Source organism: Podarcis cretensis (assembly GCF_951804945.1).
Source record: "Podarcis cretensis genome assembly, chromosome: 5".
Lineage (NCBI taxonomy): Eukaryota > Metazoa > Chordata > Lepidosauria > Squamata > Lacertidae > Podarcis > Podarcis cretensis.
Window position 1 is genome coordinate 8,108,238 of NC_137174.1, and position 27,061 is coordinate 8,135,298.

Here is a 27,061-nt window from a genome sequence, read left to right on the forward strand (position 1 = left end):
GAGGTTTTTATGCAGAGATTGGATGGCCATCTGCCATGGGTGTTTTTTGAGATTCCCACATTGCAGGGGGTTGGACTAGATGACCCTTGGGGTCCCTTCCAGCTCTACAATTCTATGGTTCTGTGAAAAGCCTGCTGGATCTGGCCAATGGCCCACCTGATCCAGCATCCTGTTCCCACAGTGTCCAACCAGATGTCTGTGGAAAGCCTGTAATCAGGTTTCGAACCCAAGAACATCCCTCCCCTCCTTAGTTTTCCAGCTGCTGGTACAGTGGTACCTTGGCTTAAGTACTTAATTCGTTCCGGAGGTCCGTACTTAACCTGAAACTGTTCTTAACCTGAAGCACCACTTTAGCTAATGGTGCCTCCCTCTGCCGCCGCGCCGCCGGGGCACGATTTCTGTTCTCATCCTGAAGCAAAGTTCTTAACCCGAGGTACTATTTCTGGGTTAGGGGAGTCTGTGACCTGAAGCATATGTAACCTGAAGCGTATGTAACCTGAGGTACCACTGTATTTAGAAGTGTTGCTGTGAAGGCAAAGCATAGCTCTCATGGCTAGTAGCCATCAAGAGCCCTTTCCACCTCCATGAATTTGCCTAAATGTTTTGTAAAGCCATCCAAATTGGTAGGATCGAGTGCCATAGTTTGACCACGTTCTGGGTGAAGAAGGATTTTCTTTTCAGGATTTTCCCGAATCTTCCAATATTCGGCTCAATTGGATGTCCATGAATTCTAGTGTCATGGCATCCTCTCACCAACTTGAGACAAAAAAACACCAAAACAAATCAAAAATCAAATATGTGTGTAGAAATATCTCTCTCAACTAACACTTCATTTGCTGTGTTGAGGAGGGTCAGCTGGAGGGGGGAGTGAGAAATGTCCGTATTTTCATCTGAGGAACATTGAAGAGTATGTGGTTATGCTTTGTGAAGGAAGGAAAGTCTCAGTACCCAACTATAGGTCAAGGAAGGTTGCTAATATTACCCCAGATAACAGAGGACACCCCATTACTCCCCCATTCTTTTCAAAGCACTTCTATTTTTCTTGCTCACTCCCTGTATTTTTCATTTCCCCAAATTTCCTGTCTTCCTTCCTTCCTGTGTTGTTTTCCTTCCTTCCTCCCTCCCTCCCTCCCTCCCTCCCTCCCTTCCTTCCTTCCTTCCTTCCTTCTTTCCTTCCTTCCTTCCCGTGTCCTTCTCTGTTCATTCTTATTTTCCCTTCCACCTTCCGTGTTCTTTCTTTTAGTTACAAAAAGTTTGGGGGTGGGTGAAAATGCTCAGAATGAACTCACCCTTGAAGTGGCCGTTATGTTTCCTGTGGTCACACCAATTTCATCACCCACCCACCCCCACTTAACTTAGACATGCTACAGGCACATGTGAGTTTCTGAACCGACAAGGGCGCATGCTTGCGAGCCACAGCCACTTCCCACAAATGAGCATGCTAGCTCAAAGCTCATGTCCTTAGGTACTGCTGCATAATGTTGCCTGCCACCCTAGTCTCTGAGCGGTGCAAAATTCCAGCAGTTCCAGGCCCCTTAACCCAGGATTTGGTTCCCTTCAGAATGAGGAATAGCGGAAACAGTAGTGTCTTTATGATATATGGTATACCCATGGCATCCTTCTTGATGGCACTGCTCTCCCCAAGGAAGTTCACATTATATACCTTTAGGCGCAAGGCAAAAACGTTCCTTTTTAACCAGGCCTCTGGTTGACCTGATCGACATCCTATACCCTTTTAAAATGTGTGTTTTTGGTTGGGGGGGGCTATTGGGTTGTTGCTTTTATTTTAATGTATTTTGTGGTTTTACATCTTGATTTTATTCCATGAACTGCCCTGAGATCCCCAGGTTTAGGGGGGTATATATAAATTTTATTATTATTATTATTAATAATAATAATAATAATAATAATAATAGCCTAGTTCTGTCTCCCAGCTGCCCAGCCTGCAGTCTTGTCAGCTTCCAGGTTCTAGCTCATTAAGTTCAACTCTCAACTCTAGTCTCTCTTTCTAACTACTAGTGAGTTGAGGAAGACCCACCTATTTGATATCTGGCACAGAGCCACTTCCTTTGTTAGCTTAATGGCCCATATTTAGAGGGTCATTACCTCACCAGGAAACAAGTTTTTCTATACCAGGAATTGAATAGGTGCTGGATCCAGGAATTAGAAAGGGGCTGAGGCATACAGCTGCCCCAACTCATAACAATATTATACTATATTAACTATTAGGAATTATAAAAGAAACGCTAGTGAGTTTATGGAAGTGGAAACCACCCTAAGTAATTATTTGCTAGTGCAATGTGTTGGGAGATAAGGCTCTTAAGAGTTTATTCTCTTGTCCTGTGACTCAAGTGACCTGTGTTTACACTTTTATACAAACAGGATCTAACACGGGACAGAGAAAAGCAAAGGTAATAAAAAGGGAGGAGCTTCTGTTTAGTTAAGTCTGATATATTACCAGGTAATGGATGAAAAATTGTGCTCAATGCATTTTTGCATTTTTACATGCTGGGTGAAATGGTCTGAAAATTGTCAGTGAACATTTAATGTTCTCCCACCTGCACATCCTACTCTTCCTGTGAACTATACGTGGAAAAAAAGGGACGCGGGTGGCGCTGTGCTCTAAACCACTCAGCCTAGGAGTTGCCGATCAGAAGGTTGGTGGTTCAAATCCCTGCGACGGGGTGAGCTCCCATTGCTCTGCCCCAGTTCCTGCCAACAGAGCAGTTCAAAAGCACACAGTGCAAGTAGATAAATAGGTACTGCTCCAGCGGGAAGGTAAACAACTACCAGACTTTTAGAAGACATTTGAAGGCAGCCCTCTTTAGGGAAGCTTTTAATGTTTAATAGACCACTGTATTTTTTTAAAAGAATTTTTTTAGACCACTGTATTTTAATACTTTGTTGGAAGCCACCCAGAGTGGCTGGTTAAACCCAGCCGGATGGGCGGGGTATAAATAATAAATTCTATTCTATTCTATTCTAAATGGCGTTTCCGTGCACTGCTCTGGTTTCGCCAGAAGCGGCTAAGTCCTGCTGGCCACATGCCCTGGAAAAACTGTCTGCTGACAAACGCCGGCTCCCTCGGCCAGTCAAGCGAGATGAGCGCCACAACCCCAGAGTCGTCCGCGACTGGACTTAACTGTCAGAGGTCCTTTACCTTTAAACATGAAAATACATTGAGTTCAGAGGACAATATTGCAATGACATAGATTAGAACTAAGGAATTAGAATAAGGGAGGGCTTCTAACTACAGTTCCCATCATCCCTGACCATTGGCCATGCTGATGGAAATGGGAGTACAGTAACATCTGGGAGGCCACAGATTCCCTAACCCTATAATAGGGGAAGATTTTGTTGCACGCAACCCCAAACCCTGAGTTGTGCAATATGTCAGGGGTTCCAGGCACTTATCCAGCATCTCTGTTTCCTTTTGGGAATGAGGCACAGAGGAGACTGTGGTGTCTTTAGGATATATGGTTTATTTACACATATCTACAGCCTGAGCCTATGGTGGAGGAGCTCACAGCATCAACACCTCAGAAGGGTCGTGCTTCTCCTATAGCTACAGCCTTGCATTCAAACAGACATCAAATATCATTCTGTGCCTATCTGGCTTTGTAGCTTGTTGCTTTCCTTCTAATTCACATCACATCTTACTAATCTCTCTACTCCAAACTCTGGTTTAGAGGGGAGACGTCTCACACCGAGCCCCTTGATCCCTTGTTCTTTTAATGGCCCATCACCCAGGCGATCACCTCAAAACAGGAAGGCAGCCCGTCTTAATTAGCTGTTAACACTTCCTGAATCCAGAGATTATAACTGTCTGGCACCCACAAATTCATAACAGTATTAAAGGTAAACATTCTGTGTTTACCATTTTTGATCAGGCTGGCTTTATTTTTGATATAATTTCTAGATGTGCTCCATCTTCCCCAGCCCCACTTTTCCATTCATTGACCTATTTGCAGTTTGAGTTGTTCACTCTATGAAAGGAAGAGATCTTGGTGGCCATTTTGTTCAATAAAAGAGACCCCTTCCTTCTGCTGTGCTTCAGCAGCTACCTAAAAAGAGGTGGTTGCTAAAAGATGAAGGAGAGCAATGTTGAGGTATGTTTTATTTCTTTCAGATTCAGGTGCGGGGCCGAAATTGGAGACCAAACTATATGGTTGCTTCCTGAAATGCTTCTGCAATCAAAGCGGTGAAGATGGAAAGAAAGAAAAGAGTCATTGCTCCTTGTGGGACACAAGAAAATGCAGAAAGCAGCAAAGCAGCAGATGTGAATTCAGGAGCACAACTGGATATGTTAGCAAAAGCACATGAGTGCTTTCAGATCTGTGATGTAGAAGGCAAAGGATTCATTGCTCGTTGTGACATGCAGGTAAAGTGTACAATGCAGCTTTGTGGAGCGTTGTGTCATTTAGTTGACCAGGCAATCTTCTGCAAATCTAAATTATTTGTTGTTGTCTAACTTTAAGATTTACATTAACTGAAATTCATTTTTATACGAGGAGCAATTTGTCATTTCAGAGGCTTCATGGTGAGCTACCTCTTAGTTTGGAAGAGCTGGAGAATGTATTTGATACTCTGGATGCAGATGGCAATGGTTCACTTACTCCAGAGGAATTTTCCACAGGATTTAGTAAGTTCTAAAATGAAAATGGTGCTTCAAAGACCTTTCAGATGATGATGATGATGATGATGATTCATTTATTATTTATACCCCGCCCATCTGGCTGGGTTTCTCCAGCCACTCTGGGCAGCTCCCAGCAGAATATTAAAAACACAATAAAACATCAAACATTAAAAACTTCCCTAAACAGGGCTGCCTTCAGATGTCTTCTAAAGTCAGGTAGTTCTTTATTTCCTTGACATCTGGTAGGAGGGCATTCCACAGGGCGAGCGCCACTAAGTAACCTTGCTTCTTGCAGTGAGGGAACCACCAGAAGGCCCTTGGAGCTGGACCTCAGAGTCCGGGCTGAATGATGGCGGTGGAGACACTCTTTCAGCTATAACAGGGCCAATAACCTATTAACTGATCTAAATAGCCACACAGCTAATTTGGTGGTCTCGCAGAGCACACCCATTCATTCGTTTAGATTACCCCGTCGTGGCTTGGGGAAGGGTGGAGCTCCTCTCCCTGCCACTGGTCTCACTGCAGTTTACCTGGACGGGACAAGGGTGGGGCAGGGCAGTTGCAATATTGTGACTGTGCACCTGCCAGTTCCAGATTGACTTGGCCAGTTCCGCCCCGACCTCAATGCTGCTCTGCTCCACTCCTGCCCTGTCCAGGTCTGCTGCAGTGATGCTAGTTTCAGGTAAGTGGCTCCACAGCTCTGCCATACTCACCAACGGCTGTCGATTTTATTGTTGTTGTTTAGTCGTTTAGTCGTGTCCGACTCTTCGTGACCCCCTGGACCAGAGCACGCCAGGCACTCCTGTCTTCCACTGCCTCCCGCAGTTTGGTCAAACTCATGTTCATAGCTTCGAGAACACCATCCAACCATCTCACCCTCTGTCGTCCCCTTCTCCTTGTGTCCTCCATCTTTCCCAACATCAGGGTCTTTTCCAGGGAGTCTTCTCTTCTCATGAGGTGGCCAAAGTATTGGAGCCTCAGCTTCAGGATGTGTCCTTCCAGTGAGCACTCAGGGCTGATTTCCTTCAGAATGGAGAGGTTTGATCTTCTTGCAGACCATGGGACTCTCAAGAGTCTCCTCCAACACCATAATTCAAAAGCATCAATTGATTTTACCCAATGGAAATTGAATCATAGAATCATAGAATCCTAGAGTTGGAAGAGACCACAAGGGCCATCGAGTCCAACCCCCTGCCAAGCAGGAAACACCATCAGAGCACTCCTGACATATGGTTGTCAAGCCTTTGCTTAAAGACCTCCAAAGAAGGAGACTCCACCACACTCCTTGGCAGCAAATTCCACTGTCAAACAGCTCTTACTGTCAGGAAGTTCTTCCTAATGTTTAGGTGGAATCTTAAGCATTCCATTGATTTGATTTTACCCATTGATTTGATTTTTACCCTATTGATTTTACCCAATGGAAATCTGGCCCTGCAGATGCTGTTGAAGTACAACTTCCATCATCATCCATCCATCACCAGGCTGCCGGGAACCAATGGGAGTCCTACAACATTCCTCTTGTAGAATCTGGGACACGGGTGGCGCTGTGGTCTAAACCACTGAGCCTCTTGGGCTTGCCGATAAGTAGGTTGGCGGTTCGAATCTCTGCGACGGAGTGAGCTCCCATTGCTCTGTCTCAGCTCCTGCCAACCTAGCAGTTCAAAAGCACGTCAAAGTGCAAGTAGATAAATTGGTTACGCTGTGCTGGGAAGAAAAATGGTGTTTCTGTGTGCTCTGGTTTCTGTAACGGTGTCCCGTTGTGCCAGAAGTGGTTTAGTCATGCTGGCCACATGACCTGGAAAGCTGTCTGTGGACAAACACTGGCTCCCTCGGCCCGAAAGCAAGATGAGCGCCGCAGCCCCATAGTCACCTTTGACTGGACTTAACCGTCCAGGGATCCTTTACATTTACCTTTACCGTTACCTTGTAGAACCTAGTTTTGAGAGTTGCGTAGTTTATTTTCCAGGCTGTTGTAAATCAATATTTTCAATCCTTGGAATTATCCTGAGGGCCAAACATTTTATCAGATGAATGTTGGGAGTCATTCTGCAAAGAAACGGTAAAGATGTTTGTAACTTTAAGAACTGTTTCCGTGAGTTCTGGGTGTGAGCTCTGGGCAGATTAGGAACAGCTGGTCATGACTACAAAGGGAGGAAAAGTTGCAGTTTGAATTTTGCCTGAAGAGAAAACACCCACAAGCTTTGTTGTTTTTGTAATAAAAACTTTATTTGATTTATTTTACACCAGTCTTGTGGTGTCATAGTTTCTGTCATCTGCCACCAGAGGAAAAACCCCCTCTATAAATGAACTCTTTTTAATTTGTAGGTCAGTTTTTGTTGGGTCGGACGGCATCTGTTTCCGACACACAAGAATGTGAAACTGAAAATGTGTATCAGTCTGAATGGAAACAAAACAGCATGGAAAGCAATGAAGAGGAATATCAGTTCTCGAATCTTATGGAGAGGCTTGGCGCTAACAATATCTTAGAAGAGTAAGTGTTGTCAAAAAACAACCAAGAATCACAAGGCGCTGTACTTTGGGGGCTGTACCATCTCAGGTCGTATGTGCAGTATCACCTATCTGCACCTGCAAGATAACTGTGAAAAAGACACAACACAAAGAGCGACATTCTTTAGGATTTCCACTTGGCAATTTGGACACCAAATCTCTCAGTGCAGCAGAAAACAAGAAAGCTGTGGTTCCTCTCAGTGCTGTTGCTTACCTTCTGTGCAGCCCTGCAGTCCTAAACTCTACATTTCTTTGTCTTGAGGTTTCACAGAGTTCTCCGTTTCAGTACATTAAGCAGCTAATTCAGAGCTAATTTCACAGGTTCAGTCTTTTTGGAGCCTTCCTATTCCCCTTTGGCCTGCTTGGACGCAGAGAAGTGAACCATAAGTGCCATGTTCCGCCCGACTTTTGGGGGGCTGTCACATGTGTGTGATGTCATGCATATGATGCGCATGTGTGACGTCACACAGTGGGAGGAGGCCACGAGGCCCGCCGCAGTTGCGGGAAGGTCTGGTGTAGCCATGGGTAGTGCCACTCCTCAGGCAAATGGGAACAGATTCAGAGGAGGACAGCAAAGATGGCCAAGTCATGCAAAATAAGGTCCATGAAGAACCAGTACGTTTAGCATAGAGTAGGTAACTCTGCGAGGGAGACATGATGGCAGTTTTCAAACACCCGAATTATTGTCACAAAGACAAGTACAACGAATTGTCTTCAGCCTCCCCAGAGGGCAGGACTGCAGCTAATGAACTTAAGCTACAGGGGCGTTGTTCAGCCAAGGGGCAGAGGTTGTTTTTAGATAGGGACCCAAAACACACCAGGCCAGTTGTTTAAGAAACAGGTTTTATTAATAGGATGAAGTAATAAAGAACAGAGCAAAGCAAAGACAGTCAGCTTAAGTCCCTTCCTTTGGTTGCTGAAAGCTCCACAGAACAGCATCCAATCTCTGCTTTAAAGCAGGTTGTAATTTCAAGCTATTTGTTTCTGTCCTACCCTCCTGAGCAGGAGAAAATGATAATAATAATAATAATAATAATAATAATAATAATAATAATAATTTATTTATACCCCGCCCATCTGGCTGGGCCTCCCCAGCCACTCTGGGTGGCTTCCATAGAAACCAAAAATACAGTAAAATCACACGTTAAAAACTTCCCTGAACAGGGCTGCCTTAAGATGTCTTCTGAATGTCAGGTAGTTGTTTATCGCTTTGACATATGCTGGAAGGGCGTTCCACAGGGTGGGCACCACTACCGAGAAGGCCCTCTGCCTGGTTCCCTGTAGCTTTTCTTCTCGCAATGAGCTTTTTCCATCTTCTATTTTTGCACTTAGTCATTCTGAGACTAGCAGATAAACCTACCAGGTGGCACCACAGGACTCTGCTAAAATATGACAAAATCTCACCTTCAATTTCTCCTTTTTTCTGTTACGTTTTGGATGAGCATAAAAACTCACCTCAGCCCAGCATCGGGAAGTTTTTTTAATGTCTGGTGTTTTAGTATGTTCTGATATGTGCTGTGAGCCACTCAGCATGGGGAAACTTAGCCAGATGGGCAGGGAATAATAATAATAATAATAATAATAATAATAATAATAATAATTCCTTGACCATTCTTTCTTTTATAATTTTATCAAGCTATCATTCCTCTCACAAGGTCAATTATCCCTGCCAACTTTCATATTGATAGGATACATTGTCCTGATTTTATAATTTCATTGTGGCGGTAAGCATATAATAGGCCTCATGACTGCAATAGTGATGTGATTTTTGCTTTGCAATACACAAATGCTACAACTTTTGCTGCTACAGGAACCACGCAAGTAACACAGATTCCTTTTTCTTTCTTTCTCCAGCGAGAGTGACATAAAGCAGCTATGGTCTCACCTGAGGAAGGATGAGCCACATTTACTGTCTAGTTTTGAAGAGTTCCTGACAAAAGTTTTCTCTCAGCTTCAAGAAGCTGATAATGAGAAGAGTGAATTGGAGCGTGTCCTGAATAGGTTAGTGCTTTTTATGATATAATATGATATAATATGATATGATATGATATGATATGATAAATGCTGGGGGGGAGCAGATAGGAAGTAAATAGCTGGTGCAGAAGCACCCATAGGTTTTGTCTTGCTCAGGGTAGCAGTTTGCTTTGAGTAGCACTAAGGTAAGTACTTACTTAAGGTAAGTAATCACTATGGTGCTGGAGGAGACTCTTGAGAGTCCCATGGACTGCAAGAAGATCCAACCTCTCCATTCTGAAGGAAATCAGCCCTGAGTGCTGACTGGAAGGACAGATCCTGAAGCTGAGGCTCCAATACTTTGGGCAGCTCACGAGAAGAGGAGACTCCCTGGAAAAGACCCTGATGTTGGGAAAGATGGGGGGCACAAGGAGAAGGGGACGACAGAGAACGAGATGGTTGGATAGTGTCTTCGAAGCTACCAGCATGAGTTTGACCAAACTGTGGGAGGCAGTGGAAGACAGAACTGCCTGGCGTGCTCTGGTCCAGGGGTTCAACAAGAGTCAGACACGACTAAGCGACTAAACAACAACAACAACAGCACTAAGGTTCTGTGTAGCACTTTGTCATCACAGATTTGGGGATGGAGGTGGACCAAACTATGTGTGGGGGTGTGAGAGAGAAAATCCTAACAGTTTCCAGTGTTTTGCCTGGAAAAACAGTGACAAAAGCACCTGCCTTTTCTGTTTTCTTTCTTAAACAGTTTTGTTGCTGCCACAAGAGGCAGCTACTTCCCTCCCATCCATCTCTTAGATATGCTGGGCTGTTTCCACTGCAAAACTAAGTTTAACAGTGCAAGTGGTGCTGTGGTCTAAACCACTGAGCCTCTTGGGCTTGCCAATCAGAAGGTCAGCGGTTCGAATCCCCGCGATGGGGTGAGCTCCCATTGCTCTGTCCCAGCTCCTGCCAACCTAGTAGTTCGAAAGCACGTAAAAAAGTGCAAGTAGATTAATAGGTACTGCTCCGGCGGGAAGGTATACTGCATTTCCATGTGCTCTGGTTTCCATCATGATGTTCTGTTGCGCCAGAAGTGGTTTAGTCCTGCTGGCCACATGACCTAAAAAGCTGTCTGTGGACAAATACCGGCTCCCTGGTCCTGAAACCGAGATGAGTGCCACAACCCCATAGTCTCCTTTAACTGGACTTAACCGTCCAGGGGTCCTTTACCTTTAACTTTACCTGCTGGGCTGTTCCCGCTGCAAAACTAAGTTTAACAGAGAATGAAGGAAGAGCTGCTACTGCTGGTGATTTTCTTGGCAACCATCCATCACTGGAAACCACTATAACCTATTTCTCCCTGCCCACTCGCCCCTCTCAATTACTGAAATGGTTCTCAAAAATTGCTCCGTCTGAGTTAAGAGGTCAAAGTCGGGGGGGAAATATTTACTAAAACACCTTGCTTCTCCATCCATGTATCTTCCTGTCCTCAGACTTCTGTTTCGGCTCTGGGAGAACAGAGTTCTGGTAGCCCAAAGGACCTGGTTTTCACAACTTTAAACCTTTTAGGAGGAAAGGGTCGGGGGGGCATTACTAACAAGTGCACTTAAAAGGTTTTTCTTTTTCTTTGTCACAAACCACCAATTGTAATTGGTGATCAACAACTTGCAATAATTTATGGGGTACCAAAGTTACAGCACTCTCAACAAAGTCTCACAGGCAGCACATTTGTGATGGCTGCTCTGACTCTCGGCTTTGCACATAGTTTTACAATAAAATGAAAAGGAAGAGAGGAGAAAATGAGGTTCTCACAGCTCTGAAAAACAAGGTAACTCTGGCTGGTGGGTAACCTACCCTATTTTCATGATTTGTAAGCCTTTTTTGGCTGAAGAGCTGAATAAAGATAAAAAACGGAATGAAGAAATAATTGCACGAGGGACAGAATTTAGCACAACACAACTTTTATTCAGAAAAATCTTCCTCCTCCCACTGAAACACACACACACAAGTACTCAGAAGTAAAAATGTGGGATTGGCTCCTTATATATGAATCTAAATGCCACTACTGCAGCAAGAATTTCACCTGATGTACTTTTCTCTTTCTGTCTAGGAAGATTGCCGCCTATGATGAGGAAATCCAGCATCTCTATGAGGAAATGGAACAGCAGATCAAAAATGAGAAAGAAAAATTCCTTTTGAAGGCAAGTTCCTTATTCGCAGCATTTTATCATGGATTTCTTCTCAGCTGCTGTAATGTAATAATCAACGAAAATGAAAGAACTCACTCTGAAACTCACTTACAGGTGGTACCTAACACCAAGGAAACTAGCGCTAATACACCCAGGAACCTCACCAAAATGCTGGAGAGGGTGTACCTGCACAAGCACATACCTCTGTCGGAAATCAAGCCCATATCAGGAGAAATTGGCAACTCTCCCAGGCACCCGGCATGATTCCCTGTTGACCTCCCTGGCTGCATTCCCCAGCAAGATCCAGGCTAGGTCGCAATAGGCGATCCTTCTCAGCATGAGAAGAACACACCCCTCTTTCCTGCCCCCCCCAGCAGGGGAAAGAGATAGACAGAAACGTATTTCCATGCCTTTATTTCTGTCTTTGCAGCATTACAAAAAACGTGACTGCTCTCTTCAAACTCCAGCAGTCTAGTGACTAACACTTCCTGGACAGGAACAAACGGAAGAGCTCATATTACACTCTGAGCTAATTCCGGTGCTTCGCACTGTGAATTGACTGTCCCTCTGATTCCCACGGGCAGTCCCAACATTCCCATCATGTTTACTTTTCAAGCTAGCACTTTGCAGCTGCATTGCATCCATATCGTAACAACCTCCACATGTAGTGGGAGTGCCCTAAAATCCAGTTATTCTGTACAACAACCATACGAGAAATATGTAAAATAACTAAGCAAGTATTAGAAGTCACCCCAGAACTGGCCCTACTAAACATCTTCCAAGATTATAATGCCCACTCACATCACAAAGAGCTCATAACCCACCTACTCTCAGCAGCCAGAAACACCATAGCCAGACACTGGAGAGACCTGTCAGGAGTAAGCATGGGCCAATGGTACCAAATAGTATGGGAAACAGCCCTACTAGAAAAATTAACCAATAAACTGAAACTGACACTGGCACAAATCGAAGAAGACACCTTCACCCCGGTATGGCTCCCCTTTATCAAATACACAGCCCAACAAGACAACGACAAGAATCCACCAACAGTATACAAATCAATATGGCTGACCTGACTCAAAAACACCCACCCTACCTCACCCCACCCACTCACACATGCAAACAAAGTTCACCACAGCCAGTCACAAACAAACAACCACACCCTAGTCCAACCCCAACCTCTCTCACCACCAAAGGAACACAAGCAAATAGTAAAGAGAACCCGCACAAGCGACGCTGACACAAAATTCCACACATACATTAAGTAAAATAGAAACAGCGCCAACCCACCCCACCCCCACTCACCGCGGCCCCCTCCACCTCTTCCCCCCTTTCTTCCTAATGTAACACTAAATGTCTCAGCAAATGCAACTGATCTGTAGAAAATGTAACTTGAAAAAAGAGACATGGTTCGTACTTTTGTAAACCAAGAAATCTTTAATAAAAAATATGTTAAAAAAAATAAGGAGAGTGAAGACACAAGTTCATTTGCACAAAGAGGATAGATATGAGACACTGATTTAATTGATTTATCTCAAGTAGGGAGAAGAGACAACAAAAAAACCATGCAAAGTGAAGTAAGCTGATATTTAATGCACACATCCCTTGCTCATATTCTTGTACGATATGCTTGTGATATGATAAAGTCAAAGTTAATGTGGCCTTGAAAAATCATTTTGTTAGATGTACCATATTAAGAATTTGGACTAGAAATAAGTATAAAAGGTAAAGGTAAAGGTACCCCTGCCCGTACGGGCCAGTCGTGACCGACTCTGGGGTTGCGCACCCATCTCGCTTAGGAGGCCGGGGGCCAGCGCTGTCCGGAGACACTTCTGGGTCACGTGGTCAGCGTGACGAAGCTGCTCTGGCGAGCCAGCACCAGCGCAGCACAGGGAAACGCCGTTTACTTTCCTGCTAGAAAGCGGTCCCTATTTATCTACTTGCACTTGGGGGTGCTTTCGAACTGCTAGGTGGGCAGGAGCTGGGACCGAAAGACAGGAGCTCACCCCGCCGCGGGGATTTGAACCGCCGACCATGCGATCGGCAAGTCCTAGGCACTGAGGTTTAACCCACAGCGCCACCCACGTCCCTTTAGAAATAAGTATAGGTTATGTGCAAAGATACCCTTATGGATTTCAACACAAGAACCATTTCCTAGAAAAGAGGAGACAGGCAAAGAGAAATGGTTAACTTATCAAGAGTTATTAGAGCGGAGTCAAAGAGACTGTAAAATTAAAACAAGGAAACAGTTAATAGCAGTTTATGGCCTTCAATTGTTTTTTCTCATTTACAATTAACAGAGAGATTTAAGTTGGATAAAGAGACCTTTGGTATAGAACGAAAAATGATATTTCGAAACCAACTGTGTACAGAGGACGAATATGTTATTGCAAAAATTTATAACCGTTTAATGTGTTCTTGCATTTCAAATTTCAACAAAGAATGCATTATTAAATGGGCAAAAAGTGGTTATAATATACACATGGAATACTGGGAACATGATCACATGCCTTTTTTGTTGTTGTTGTTTAGTCGTTTAGTCATGTCCGACTCTTCGTGACCCCATGGACCAGAGAGCACGCCAGGCACTCCTGTCTTCCACTGCCTCCCGCAGTTTGGTCAAACTCATGCTGGTAGCTTCGAGAACACTGTCCAACCATCTAGTCCTCTGTTGTCCCCTTCTCCTTGTGCCCTCCATCTTTCATACCCTGGTGCTCTTACGGTAATTTCTTCTAATTTTACAGGACACAGAAAGGTTTCAGTCCCGAAGTCAGGATCTGGAGCATAAGCTTACAGCAAAAGAGCAGGAACTGGAACAACTGGCTCAGAAACAGAAAAGAGTAAGTGAGATGCAGATACAGAGAAAAATTTGTTTGTTTGCTTGCTTGGCAAAACTTGACATGTGAGTGGGAGAATTGTAATTATATTTATTACAGCAGGACACCATTTTGTTTTTTGCTTTCTTGGTAAAGCAGCTCTCACATCCTAAATCATCAAGAGGCTGCTTTGTGCTGTTCTGTCTTCATCTGTTTGCAACTATCTTTGAAAGAGTGCATTCCTGATACGTATCCAATGGTTTCTTTTTGAAATGTTTTGATTTTTTCTTTAACCTGACATGAATATAAGTTATGTAAATAAGTAGCATAACTTGCGTAAACTATGTTAAATAGCTGACAGCAAGATGAATAACTTAGCATTCAGCAGAAACTGAACTGCAGTCGAACAGAAACAGCGCTGATTGTGACAAAGGAAAGTCAGAATGAAAGGGGCTGCCATCTAACACAAAACTTTGTTTCTTTTTGTTCTTGTCTGAACAAGACTTCCATTTCCTAAATGAAGTTTTCTTGCCTCTAATAGCTTCATTGACTTTAGTTGTTAAGCACACTAGCATCTTTTTGTCTCTGGGTTGCTTTCCTGACATGCATTATACATTTCAGCTGAACTTTTAATACTGTGTTTTTAAACAGCTCCCTCGCATTTTGGAGAGATTTGACTCCCTTGGCTTTGCTGTTCCTTTCTTTTCCAATCACTTCATTTGCGCAAAGTTTCCTCTTATGAAGTCAAGTGTGACCATGTTGGATTTCCATCATAATTTGCATACACACACATAAACAAATTTAATAGCACTACGGTTGCTGTTCCCAATCCATTCAATTAAAAAATGAACTTGACTGACTTTTAAAATACATTTGTTGTTGTTTTTTAATGAATATTTATTAGGATTTTCAGTAACAAAACAAAAACAAAAATAGACAAAAAAATGACAGAAATACAAAAATACAAAACTTAAAAACAATTAAAAACACATAAAATTTCAATTGCTTATTTTCCTTTAACTTGTTTCTCAGACCTCCTCACACCTCCCCTTCTTGTATTCCAGTTTAAATTATTAGCTCAGCAAATCCTTATTACTTATTTCTCAACTTTACTTAATAATTTATTTTAACATATTATTATTTTACTTTTTCTCTTTCTTCCATTTCCTTAATTTATTTTTGCAAACCTTATCTTCATTTAGTTTAGACCATTTTAGAGACCAGTTTTAACTTATCCAAACTTAAACATCAATACTTATACATCAGTACTCATTCTTAAACATTTTTCCTAATGTCGACCAAACTTCCCTTCCACGACTTTCCCAATTTTCATACCAATAGCAAAACAATATAAAAACAGAACAAATTATAATTGTATACCCTTTGGATTCCCAAACTCCACCCACCCCCTTCCCGGTTTCAGTACCCAGCAAGTGTCCATCAGTCTCAATTTAGTATTAGCCTGGAGATCTCACATCCGGGGCTCTTAAATCTCTCTCAGTTCCTCTCTGCTGGTCTTTTTGATAGTCCTTAATGTTAAACCCCAAATCTCGGAGAGGCTCCGGCCCAACAGGATCCATATTTCTTCCAGCCAGACCTCCATACTTAAAAATGAAGCCTATGGGGTATTCCAAATCTTGTTTCATACTCCTTTCAAGTCCAAATGTCCCCAAAGCTCCAGCTTCCACCTTAATCAAATTTATAATCCTTCGGTCTTCAGATCTCCACATAAGGAGATCTCTCAATTTTCCACTCTCCAATTCTGGCCAGACTTTCCACATCAAGTTTTTATTTTGCTTTGTTGCCATCATGTCAGGCCTCAAGTTACAGCTCTCCTTTAACATCTGCAAAATTACAGCTCCTCCTTCCTTTTCTTCAGGGGCAACATATGTTTCCTTCTCCATATTTTCAAAGCTCTCAGGTTTCTCTATTTGCCCAATTGTATAGGCTTCCTGTTTCAAATCCTTATCAGATTCAACCATGTTATTTACTGTTAAGTCCAGAGTTGTGACGTTTATAGCCAAAACATCAATTTGGCCTTGTAACTTTCCCAAGAGAACAAATGCTCTGTCCAATTCAGCCTGGATTTTCCCTCCTCCAGCCATTCTTGTAATGTCCCTTAACTCCCTCTAGGGGGATTTTGGTTCCTTAATGCTCCTTTCAGCTCAAATCCAAAAATCAAGTTAGTTTGTATCAGCCCTTCCTTATTTTCAACAAATTGTAACAAATATAACCAGCAGAAACAGAAACAAAGTTCTCTTTTCCCTTCTTGACAGCTAACTTGACAGCTGTCAAACTCTTCAGTACTTCATCAACAGGCTCTCTCACGGAACTCTCCCGGGTCCGGGGGGGGGGTGACACTTCAGCTCCCAAAATTAGTTCTTTATCCTCCAGTAAGATTTCTTGTAATATCAAGCTGTGAAGTTAAAATCTTTTACAAAAAAGAAAGAAAGGATTCTCTCGACCTTAGTTAGCAGGTCCTTTGCTTTAAATTATTTACAAAGAGGGGGGGCGGACTTCCTTTTTAAACCTTCCCCACTCGTTCCTAATTCATCAAAATTTCCTTTAAAATTCCAATTTCCGTACTACTCACGGGTTGTTGCTTTAGAGTCCAATTGTTCAAAGAAAAAAGTCAGCGCTCTCCGATAATGGCTTGCAGCTTCACTCCGCAGAAGAAGCAGTCTACTCTCAGCACTGCGCCGCACCCCGTCCCCGTTCCGGAGCCTTTAAAAAGGCTCCTTCGCAGATTGGGGGGGCGCAAATGGTGCCCGCCGAGTCACCACGCTCACAGGCTTCCGCGCCTGTGATTTTTAAGGGTCCCCGCGTCGCCGCAGCGGCAAGACCCAGTCCTGCGGAGCCGATTCCCTCCGGAGCTCGGAGGGAATCCGCCATTAGTCGGTGGCGCTAACCCGGAAGTCTTAAAATACATTTGTTTGTTTGTTTGTTTTTCTTTCCCACCCAGTTAGAGGGACAATTTAAAGAGCTGCACAATGACAAGCAGGAGACCAAAGTAGAAAATACCAAGCTGAAGCTTACAAACAAAGGGCTGCTGGAAGAACTGGAGAGAACATCCCAGGAGCTCCTCATTGCGCAGCAGCACTTGCAGATGCTCCAGGATGAGGCCAAAAAACTGCAGGAAGAAAAGGAAATGTGAGTGATTCCCAGAACTGGAATACAGCAGAATGTGTCTGAAATATACTCGGAGTCGAGAGTGGATTTCATGCTCTTTATTCAGCTCATAGTGGTGAGGAGGAATGGAAGTTCCCCCACAATATCTGCTTTATATACATTATTTACACAATGGACTGCACATGATTGGCTAATTCCGGGATTCTCCTGTAAGCCAATCAGGTTGTGGATTCACTTCCACCTGGAGCTGGATTGGGTGGCTCCTGCGGACCAATCATACTGCTGCATTGTTCTAGGACCAATCAGACTGCTGCATTCTGAATCCTATTGTTCTAGGACCAATCAGACTGCTGCATTTTGGATCCTATTGTTCTAGGTCCAATCAGACTGCTGCATTTTCGATCCTATTAAACTCAGTACATAACAGTGTCCAATTTGCATTGCTGGCACAGGCGCATAACAGGTGAAGGGAGGGCCACAAGAATGAACACAGGGGACTGGTATTGGGTTGAATTAGGCCACGACTTTATTGATTACTGGAAAGTTTGGCTAAGGCATTTGCCATGTATCCCACATCAGGCAGCCCTCCTGCTCCCTGATAGGAACCTGGTGGCGTCAAACTTTTGCTGGGGAGTCGCCCCCAACATGGATTGGGTGCCAAGATCCTGCACAAGCCGCTGTTGGGAGAGGTGTGTTAGCCCAGACAGAGTCAACCCTCCTGGACACCTCTAACGGGTACCATGACTAAGCTGCTTCTGGCGCAACGGAACACCGACACCAGAGCAGTGCACGGAAACGCCGTTTACCTTCCTGCCAGAGTGGTACCTATTAATCTACTTGCACTTTTTGGCGTACTTTCAGACTGCTAGGTTGGCAGGAGCTGGGACCGAGCAACAGGAGCTCAACCCGCTGTGGGGATTCAAACCGCCGACCTTTTGATCGGCAAGCCCAAGGCTCAGTGGTTTAGACCACAGAGCCACCTGCGTCCCCAAGGTTGCCGGTTATTGTTACAAAAACCTGAACACTAGATCCAGAACACAGATCCCAGTTCTCTAAGAATGGTTGTTATTGCTAGGTTTTATTGTGATGATTTTTATTTGTCTCCTTCAGTGAGGTTTACAGAGTGACAGAAATGCTACAGAGGGAGAAGTCAGGGCTTCTTAAGCAGCTGGACTTTTTAAGGTAAGAAAATAAGGTGCGGCAAATCCATCCCTGCCAGCAGCGGAAACCAGAGCAAATATTATAAAACTTCAATACAGGCAACTCCCCACTCGCATGCAATCAGCATGCGTATGACTGCTGACATGCATGCCATTCTCAGCGTTGAAAGGGGGTGGAGCAGGGCGGGGCAGACTCGACTGGACTTGTGTACATCCTGCAGAATAGAATCACCGTGCAAGCTGGGATTCCCCTGTAATAAGGTTTGGTTTAAAATCCTCTCCGCTTTCTTACCACAATACCTTATCAATTTCTTAACAAACTGGACTCCCCCACTGATAAGCGGGCAGAGTTGGAGGATATGTTGTAAGTTCTATGTTGTTTTCCTTTCTTTTCGTGCCCCACCACTGCAGAGAAAGGAACAAATATCTGAGAGATGAACACGACGAATGTTTACAGGTGAGTGGGCTGCCCCAGACTACCTACTCATAAAACGTGTGTTTTTTTCTTAGCCTTGACAGATTCTTAACTATATTGTGGCGACACACCTCTGTAGTTAAGTGGAAGAGCACCTTCTGTGCATGCAGAAGGTCCCAAATTCAAATCCCGACATTTGCAAGTGGGGCTAGGACAGTTTCCTGCAAGAATCCCTGGCAAGTTGTTGCCTGTCTGTTCTGAGCCAGGTGGACCAGTTGCCGGACTTTGTAGATGGCAACTTCCTGTGTTACTGATTCACAAATGTGCACATTCATTATCGTCAACTTATTTGCACCCAGTTTTACCACAAGTGCTGACAACATCATCAAAAACCAAATACAATACCGTATTTTTCCGTGTATAACACGCCCCTGTGTATAAGACAATCCCTATTTTTGGGGACTCTAAATTAAGAAAACGGGGGGGGAGATTGCCCAGAGTTGTTGAGCCTTTTTTGATTGCCAAAAATCGATCACCCGCCTGACCGACGCTGCCAATCGCACGCGTCGTTGAAGCCACCAATCACCCGCCCAATTGCTGCCACAGCAGCCAATCGACAGCAGCCCTTGCCACAGCCACCAATCGCCACTGACAATATGCTGCTCAAGGCTGCAACCAATCGCCCGTCGCCCCTCTGCACTATCCATGTATAAGATGCCCCCCAATTTAATTATTTTAACATTATTTTATAATAAGAAAACATCGTCTTAGACACGGAAAACTACTGTACTTTCAGATGATTTGGGACATTGGTTTATTATCAATAACAACAATTTGGGCACAAGCTCCTCTCTTCCAAAGATCCTTGCATATTTGTTTTTCTTTTTTATATATATATAATTTTTATTAGTTTTTTTAACATATCATTTTCAACAGTAATTAAACATACTTTTACATCTTATTCAAGTTTTAGACTTCCATCAATCCTGTCTGAAAATTTTCCAATCTAATCTCTCAGTCTGCATTTCTTATTTTCCCTATTACATTTCAAACTCATAACCAAGATCTCTATCTTTTTCTACTTTGTAACACTTCGTATATTTCTCCTTACAAAACTTCTTGTAGTCCTACTAACGTAATTTGTTGATTACAGTTGCTCTCAAATAATTCATATACTTCTTCCAATCTTCTGTAAATCTCTGGTCCCGCAGGTTTCAAATCCTTCCTGTCATTTTGTCCAATTCTGCATAGTTCATTAATTTTGTCTGCCATTCTTCTTTCGTCAGAATTTCTTCTTGTTTCCATTTCTGGGCTAACAATACTCTTGCCGCAGTTGTTGCATATAAAAACAATTTAACATCTTGCCTATTAATGTCCTGACCTATAATACCAAGTAAAAATGCTTCCGGTGCATATTTGTTTTTCTGATTATTCCCGATCCCACTTTTGGTTTTCTGTTTTCACCTCCTTCCCTGCACCCAGTCTCATCTTGGTGCCTTTAATGCTCATGTGGTTGAAATGCCGTTTCTATTTCCTCTTGGCGCCCAGATATTCCAAAGGTTGATATCCCCAGGCCTTTCTAGGGTACATCCAAGAACATTAGCCCCCAAATCTAGCCCTAACAGAACATCTTTTGTCAACTAGCTAAGGGGTGGACCAAGAGACAGGGAAGTTTCCTTGCTGATGTAGATCCAGAACACAATTTATGGAAAGTTCTCATGTGCAAATGCCATTGAAATGAATGGCTGTCCCACAGGAGCACATTAGGATGCTTGTACAGTTCCCACCCTCCTCATACACTATTTAAATGACACCTTCACAGGAGTATAAAAAGGTAAAGGTACCCCTGACCATTAGGTCCAGTCGTGACCGACTCTGGGGTTGCACGCTCATCTTGCTCTATAGGCTGAGTACAGCTTTCAGGTCATGTGGCCAGCATGACTAAGCCACTTCTGGCGAACCAGAGCAGCGCACGGAAACGCCGTTTACCTTCCCGCTGGAGCGGTACCTATTTATCTACTTGCACTTTGTGCTTTCGAACTGCTAGGTTGGCAGGAGCAGGGACTGAGCAACAGGAGCTCACCCCATCGTGGGGATTCGAACCACTGATCGGCAAGTCCTAGGCTCTGTGGTTTAACCCACAGCCCCACCCGCGTCCCTTCACAGGAGTATACTGCTCTGAAAATAGTGTTGAGTCTGCCATTTTATGTAACTCATTTTGAGGCAGTTTCTATAATATTTCTACAGAAATGTAAGAATGTTCCAACTGCAAGGTGGAAAGAAAGATCGGGCTCGATCATCGGCAAATATATGGAGAAAAAGGTTTTGTCGAAAAGGTAAGGTCCTAGTTTTGCTATTGTGCACATTTATTCTTAATGTAGGGTGCAGAATGTACTGTAGTTAGATACTATTCAAATGAGTGTAAGAAATAGTTCTTTATTGAACTACAGTGGTACCTCAGGTTACATATGCTTCAGGTTACTGACTCCGCTAACCCAGAAATAGTGCTTCAGGTTAAGAACTTTACCTCAGGATGAGATCACAAATCGTGCCCCACGGTGTGGCGGCAGCAGGAGGCCCCATTAGCTAAAGTGGTGCTTCAGGTTATAATAAATAATAATAATAATTTATTATTTATACCCCTCCCATCTGGCTGAGTTTCCCCAGCCACTCTGGGCGGCTCCCAATCAAATGTTTAAAACAGTACTAAAATAGTATTAAAAACTTCCCTAAACAGGACTGCCTTCAGATGTCTTTTAAAGATAGGATAGCTGCTTATTTCCTTCACATCTGAAGGGCGTTCCACAGGAAGGGCGCCACCACCGAGAAGGCCCTCTGCCTGGTTCCCTGTAACCTCACTTCTCACAATCAGGGAACCACCAGAAGGCCCTCAGTGTCCAGGCTGGATGATGGGGGTGGAGACGCTCCTTCAGGTTAAGAACAGTTTCAGGTTAAGTACGGACCTCCGGAACGAATTAAGTACTTAACCTGAGGTACCACTGTATTTATTCCCTGCATCTATATAGTTTTTCTCCATACAGAAATACAGATTGCTTTTATATTTCTTTGCTGTCCTGTTCAGATAGGGATCATATTCAAAACATATTCAAAATATGAACCCAAATTTCAAATTCAAAGTTCTGAATTAAATTTGTACAGGCATCCAACGTGATATAGAGATGTGATACAGAGAGTTTAAATGATACACAGATGTGGTATAAGGAGTTTAAAATATGTTATGTTTGGTAATGCTTTTTCTAGCCAGTCTTCAGAAGACGACGATACATTTAACACTGAAAGGAGAAGAAATTCCACTGGTTTGAATGGGTATCTTTCGTTTGATTCTGATTCTGCTGCTGGTGAGGGACTGACTCAAATAAGGCCTCTACAAAGACTAATATCAATTGAAGAAGATCACCTGCCCCAGCTTCTAAATAGACCGGGAGAGAGGACGCTAACCAAATGGTCTGAAGAAGATGAAACTAACTTGCCAGAACTGGAAATGAATGAGATCCAAACAGAATCACCATCTGAACAAACACCTTCCTTTCCCAGGGGACAGCCAGTAGGAAAAGAAACACTAGCAAATGTAAGAAACAAAACTGCATTGTTTTTATTTTGGAGGTGGATTTTGGCTAATTTATGGCTATCTCCGCTGTGTGCATTACATTAATAATAATAATAATAATATTTATTTATTTATACCCCGCCCTCCCCAGCCACGGTCGGGCTCAGGGCGGCTAACAAGCAATAATATAAACAAGTTGAGTGAATACAACTTAAAAACAAGATTAAAATACAACAATTAAAATATTGAAACATTAAAATATTAAAATGCAGCCTCAACACAGGAGGAAAAAGGAAAAAGAAAGAGGGGGAGGGAATCAAACTGGCTCTAAGCCAAAGGCCAGGCGGAACAACTCTGTCTTACAGGCCCTGCGGAAAGAAACCAGATCCCGCAGGGCCCTGGTCTCATGAGGCAGAGCGTTCCACCAGGCAGGAGCCAGTGCTGAAAAGGCCCTGGCTCTGGTTGAAGCCGATCTAACTTCCTTAGGGCCCGGGACCAATAGGGTGTTGCTATTTATGGACCTTGAGGCTCTCCGTGGGGCATACCGGGAGAGGCGGTCCCGGAAGTACGAGGGTCCTAGGCCGTGAAGGGCTTTAAAGGTCAAAACCAGCACCTTAAATCTGACCCTGTACTCCACCGGGAGCCAGTGCAGCTGGAAAAGCACTGGGTGAATATGCTCCCATGGCAGAGACCCCGTGAGGAGCCTCGCTGCAGCATTCTGCACCCGCTGGAGTTTCTATTTGTTTTATTGTTTTTGTTTTTTTGAATTTGCATTTTATTTATTTGTTAACATTCTTCTATTACATCGGTAAACGTTGTTGTATTACATTACAGGACTTACTATAATATAATTTCCAACATGTATACAAAAATGATATACAAATTTTATATACCTAGAAAGAAAATGAAACAAAAAGAAAGAAAGAAAGAACAAAGAGAAAAAACAAAAACAATTCCCCCCCCCAAATCATATACATGCCAACACACTAGACTTCCTGTCTATCCCGTTGTCTATTCTTTTTTTACAAATGAATGTATATGTCTTATTATTGCATATTTCTTTACATTTTATCTAATACATTCCTATATCAATATGTGCTCTTATTTCTCAACTCAGTCTCACTCCAACGTCAATCAAATGCTAGCATAGATAGCAAACCTTTACTGTATTTTTGAACATATGTTTTATTTCTATCCCACTTTTCCCACTATTAAGCCTATTTGAGCTATGTCAACAGCAAAAAAAAATCATAGTGAGTGTGTATTGAGGATACAGCAGGGAAAGAGCCAGTGTGGTGTTTTCTCCTTGTTTGGGGCATTCCTCTCAGCCCCAGCTAATCTGACCAACACTCGTGGATTATGGGAGTTGTAGTCCAAAAGATCTGGAGGGCACCATGTTGAGTACTGTATTAGAACATGTATTAGACAGCAGAGCTGCTGCACAATCGTAGCCGGAGGCATAGCAGTGGCAGTTTGGGTTAGTTTTGTCTAATCCTCCTTTAAAGCTATCCTAGTGGTTGGCCATCATAACTTTTTCTGGAATCCAATTCCATAGTTTACCTCTGCACTGTGTGAACAAATACCGTATTTTTTGCTCTATAAGACGCACCAGACCACAAGACGCACCTAGTTTTTGGAGGAGGAAAACAAGGAAAAAAATATTCTGAATCTCAGAAGCCAGAACAGCAAGAGGGATTGCTGCGCAGTGAAAGCAGCAATTCCTCTTGCTGTTCTGGCTTCTGGGATAGCTGTGCAGCCTGCATTCGCTCCATAAGATGCACACACATTTCCCCTTACTTTTTAGGAGGGAAAAAGTGAGTCTTATAGAGCAAAAAGTACGGTACTTCTTTTTGTGTATCCCAAATCTCCCAATATTCAGCTTCACTGGATGGCTCTGAGTTCTGTTGGACTGAAAGTTTCATCCATCCGTTTTCTCTGCACCATGCATGATTTTATACACTTCTATTGTGTCCTTTTTTCTAAATTAAAAAGGCCTGAATATGTTTACCATTCTTCATAAGCAGCTGTTCCACCCCTAGATAATTTCCATTACCCTTCAGTATCCTGCAAAGCATGGCAACAGAACTGTACCTAGTTTTTCATGTGTTGATTTGTTTAATGGCATTATAATGGGTTTTAAATTTTCAATCCCTTTCTTTCCCAAGTGGGGAATTCACCCTTTTCACAACCACCACACATTGGCGTGATGTTTTCATTGAGCTATCCTGTATGGCTCCTAGTCAGTCGCTGTTAATTCAGACCTCATGAATGTACTTGTGAATTTAAGATTGATTTATTGTTCCAATGTGCTTCACTTTATTATTATTCTTTTGTCTTACCACTCTGAACAATTTGGTGTCACCAGCAAACTTAGCCACCTTACTGCTCATCCCTAGCTCCCACTCATTTAAGAACAAGTTAAAAAGCGTTGGTTCAGCGTGAGAACTGTGCGTTTATTCCTGCTCACTGTTCTTCAGCCACTTTCTGGTCCATCGTTGGCCTGCCCTCTTATCTCATATCTGCTAAACTCAGGAGTCTTTATTAAAACAGCCTCGGTCCAGTATACCTGAAGGAGCGGCTCCACCTCCATCGTTCTGCCCGGACACTGAGGTCCAGCGCCAAGGGCCTTCTGGCAGTTCCCTTGCTGCGAGAAGCCAAGTTACAGGGAACCAGGCAGAGGGCCTTCTCGGTAGTGGCGCCCGCCCTGTGGAACGCCCTTTCACCAGATGTCAAAGAGAAAAATAACTGCCAAACTTTTAGAAGACATCTGAAGGCAGCCCTCTTTAGGGAAGCTTTTAATGTTTAATAGATTATTGTATTTTAGTGTTTTGTTGGAAGCCGCCCAGAGTGGCTGGGGAAGCCCAGCCAGATGGGCGGGGTATAAATAAATTATTATTATTATTATTATTATTATTATTATTATTATTAAATGTTTTTGAAAATCAAAGAGCACGATTTCTAACATTATAGAATAATAACGAAGCACCTTCAAACACATAGGTGTGGACCTCTACCTTCTGTATGTCCTTGCATTTTGCCTCTAGTGCACATAGTGAAATATGGACCGAGCAATCCTAAATGGGGAGTGGGGCTGCTTCAGGCATGTCCAAAGAAGACCGTTCCAAGGGACTAATCCGGCCCCTGTGGCAGTCTATCTCTTGGGGTAAAATCGTAAAAAAAAACTCAACAACTTCGGGCTAAAATCGTAAAAAAAGCTCAACTCAGCTTTAGGTCAACAACTTTGGTCAGCCATCACGCATGTTCACCTCATCAAATCTGGCCCTCTTTGAAAAAGGTTTGGGCGCCCCTGATTGTAGCTGTTGAGCTAAAGGGCTCTTTACTGGGATATGAAGAACAGTAGGAGACAGATTCACTCCTCAACGCTCTGCCTTCTGTAATGTAGCTAATAGAAAAAAGACAGTCACGGAACTGAGAAATTGCACAAAACAAATGAAATACCATGCAAATCCCTGAAACGAGAAGTAATCGACTATAAATATTATCTTGTGGAAATCAACTGAATAATAAAAATCAAAAAGCTTAAGGAAAAAATTAGAAAAACCTGAAACAGAACAAAGCCTTAACGGGATGCCGGCTACAAACCTCGTTTCACCGAACTATTCAGTTTCCTCAGAAGGAAATAGAAAAATCATAAACTTTAAATGACCAAAATTCAAACAAGGGTAGAACCGTACAAAATAATACAAGATAAAGCTGTTTTATATTTTGAACAAACTCAAGCACAGGGCTGAAACACTCCCATGGTCTTGATGTTCCTGCTGATGTTAAAGACTGATACTAGGTGTTTAAAACAGATTTATCTTGTATTCCTTTCTTTGAATTTGTGCCACTAAGGTTTTTAAACCTTCTTGTAAAAGCAGCATTAGAATTTTCACAGTTGAGTCCTTAACCCTTTATTATTGTGCTTTGCTTTCTTCAAGTTGAGCTTTGTTTACAACTTGCTATTTAGGTTTTCAAACCTTTTTTGTAAATTTAGTATTAGAAACTGTACTTTTGAGTCCTCAATCCTTTATTACTGCGCTTTGCTTTACCTAAGTCCAGTTAGGATTATAATACGTCAGAATTTTGGGGGTTCTACCCTTGTTTGAATTTTGGTCATTTAAAGTTTATGATTTTTCTATTCCCTCCTGAGTAAACTGAATAGTTCAGTGAAATGAGGTTTGTAGCCGGCATCCCATTAAGGCTTTGTTCTATTTTAGGTTTTTCTAATTTTTTCCTTAAGCTTTTTGGTTTTCATTATTTTGTTGATTTCTGTAATATAGCTGGCTTGAAAAGAGCAAATTACAAAACTCTCTAACACAGGGATTAAAATTTATCTCACTGGCCAGCTTTCTTACAAGATGAGGAGATAAGTTTTCAGCTGCCTGCAAGAAGACTGTATTGTTTTTATCTTTTGATGTCAAGAGTCTCTTGCAATGAGCGCGGCGTGTTGGGTTTTTTTTGTTATTGTTTATTTGAATTATATAAGCCAATTTTGAAATACTATCAGACTTAAGTCAGTTGCCCTTGCGTGTGACTGAAATCAATTAGAAAAGCTACTGATATCAATTGATGTAAGTGGAACCAAAATTTACCTTATTTATTCTGGGTCCAGCCCATAGTACTGAAGAATGGATATAAATGTATTAAATAAATAGATATTTTATTTCTAAATATCTCCTCACCTCAA

The 27,061-nt window shown here is 42.8% G+C and overlaps 1 protein-coding gene across 2 annotated transcripts in view; it reads left to right on the plus strand.

Annotated features, from left to right (window-relative positions):
* The window catches only part of CRACR2A (calcium release activated channel regulator 2A), a 54,157-nt gene that overhangs the window by 17,701 nt on the left and 9,395 nt on the right, over positions 1-27,061 (plus strand). For both annotated transcript variants that reach the window (XM_079975195.1, XM_079975194.1), the window contains 11 exons: positions 4,130-4,381; positions 4,531-4,642; positions 6,962-7,127; positions 8,999-9,145; positions 11,205-11,295; positions 14,028-14,123; positions 17,062-17,249; positions 18,339-18,410; positions 18,800-18,845; positions 21,051-21,139; positions 22,065-22,392. In XM_079975195.1, coding sequence (XP_079831321.1) covers positions 4,208-4,381; positions 4,531-4,642; positions 6,962-7,127; positions 8,999-9,145; positions 11,205-11,295; positions 14,028-14,123; positions 17,062-17,249; positions 18,339-18,410; positions 18,800-18,845; positions 21,051-21,139; positions 22,065-22,392 — 1,509 coding nt within the window. In that variant the 5' untranslated portion in view covers positions 4,130-4,207. The remainder of the gene's footprint in view (positions 1-4,129; positions 4,382-4,530; positions 4,643-6,961; positions 7,128-8,998; positions 9,146-11,204; positions 11,296-14,027; positions 14,124-17,061; positions 17,250-18,338; positions 18,411-18,799; positions 18,846-21,050; positions 21,140-22,064; positions 22,393-27,061) is intronic.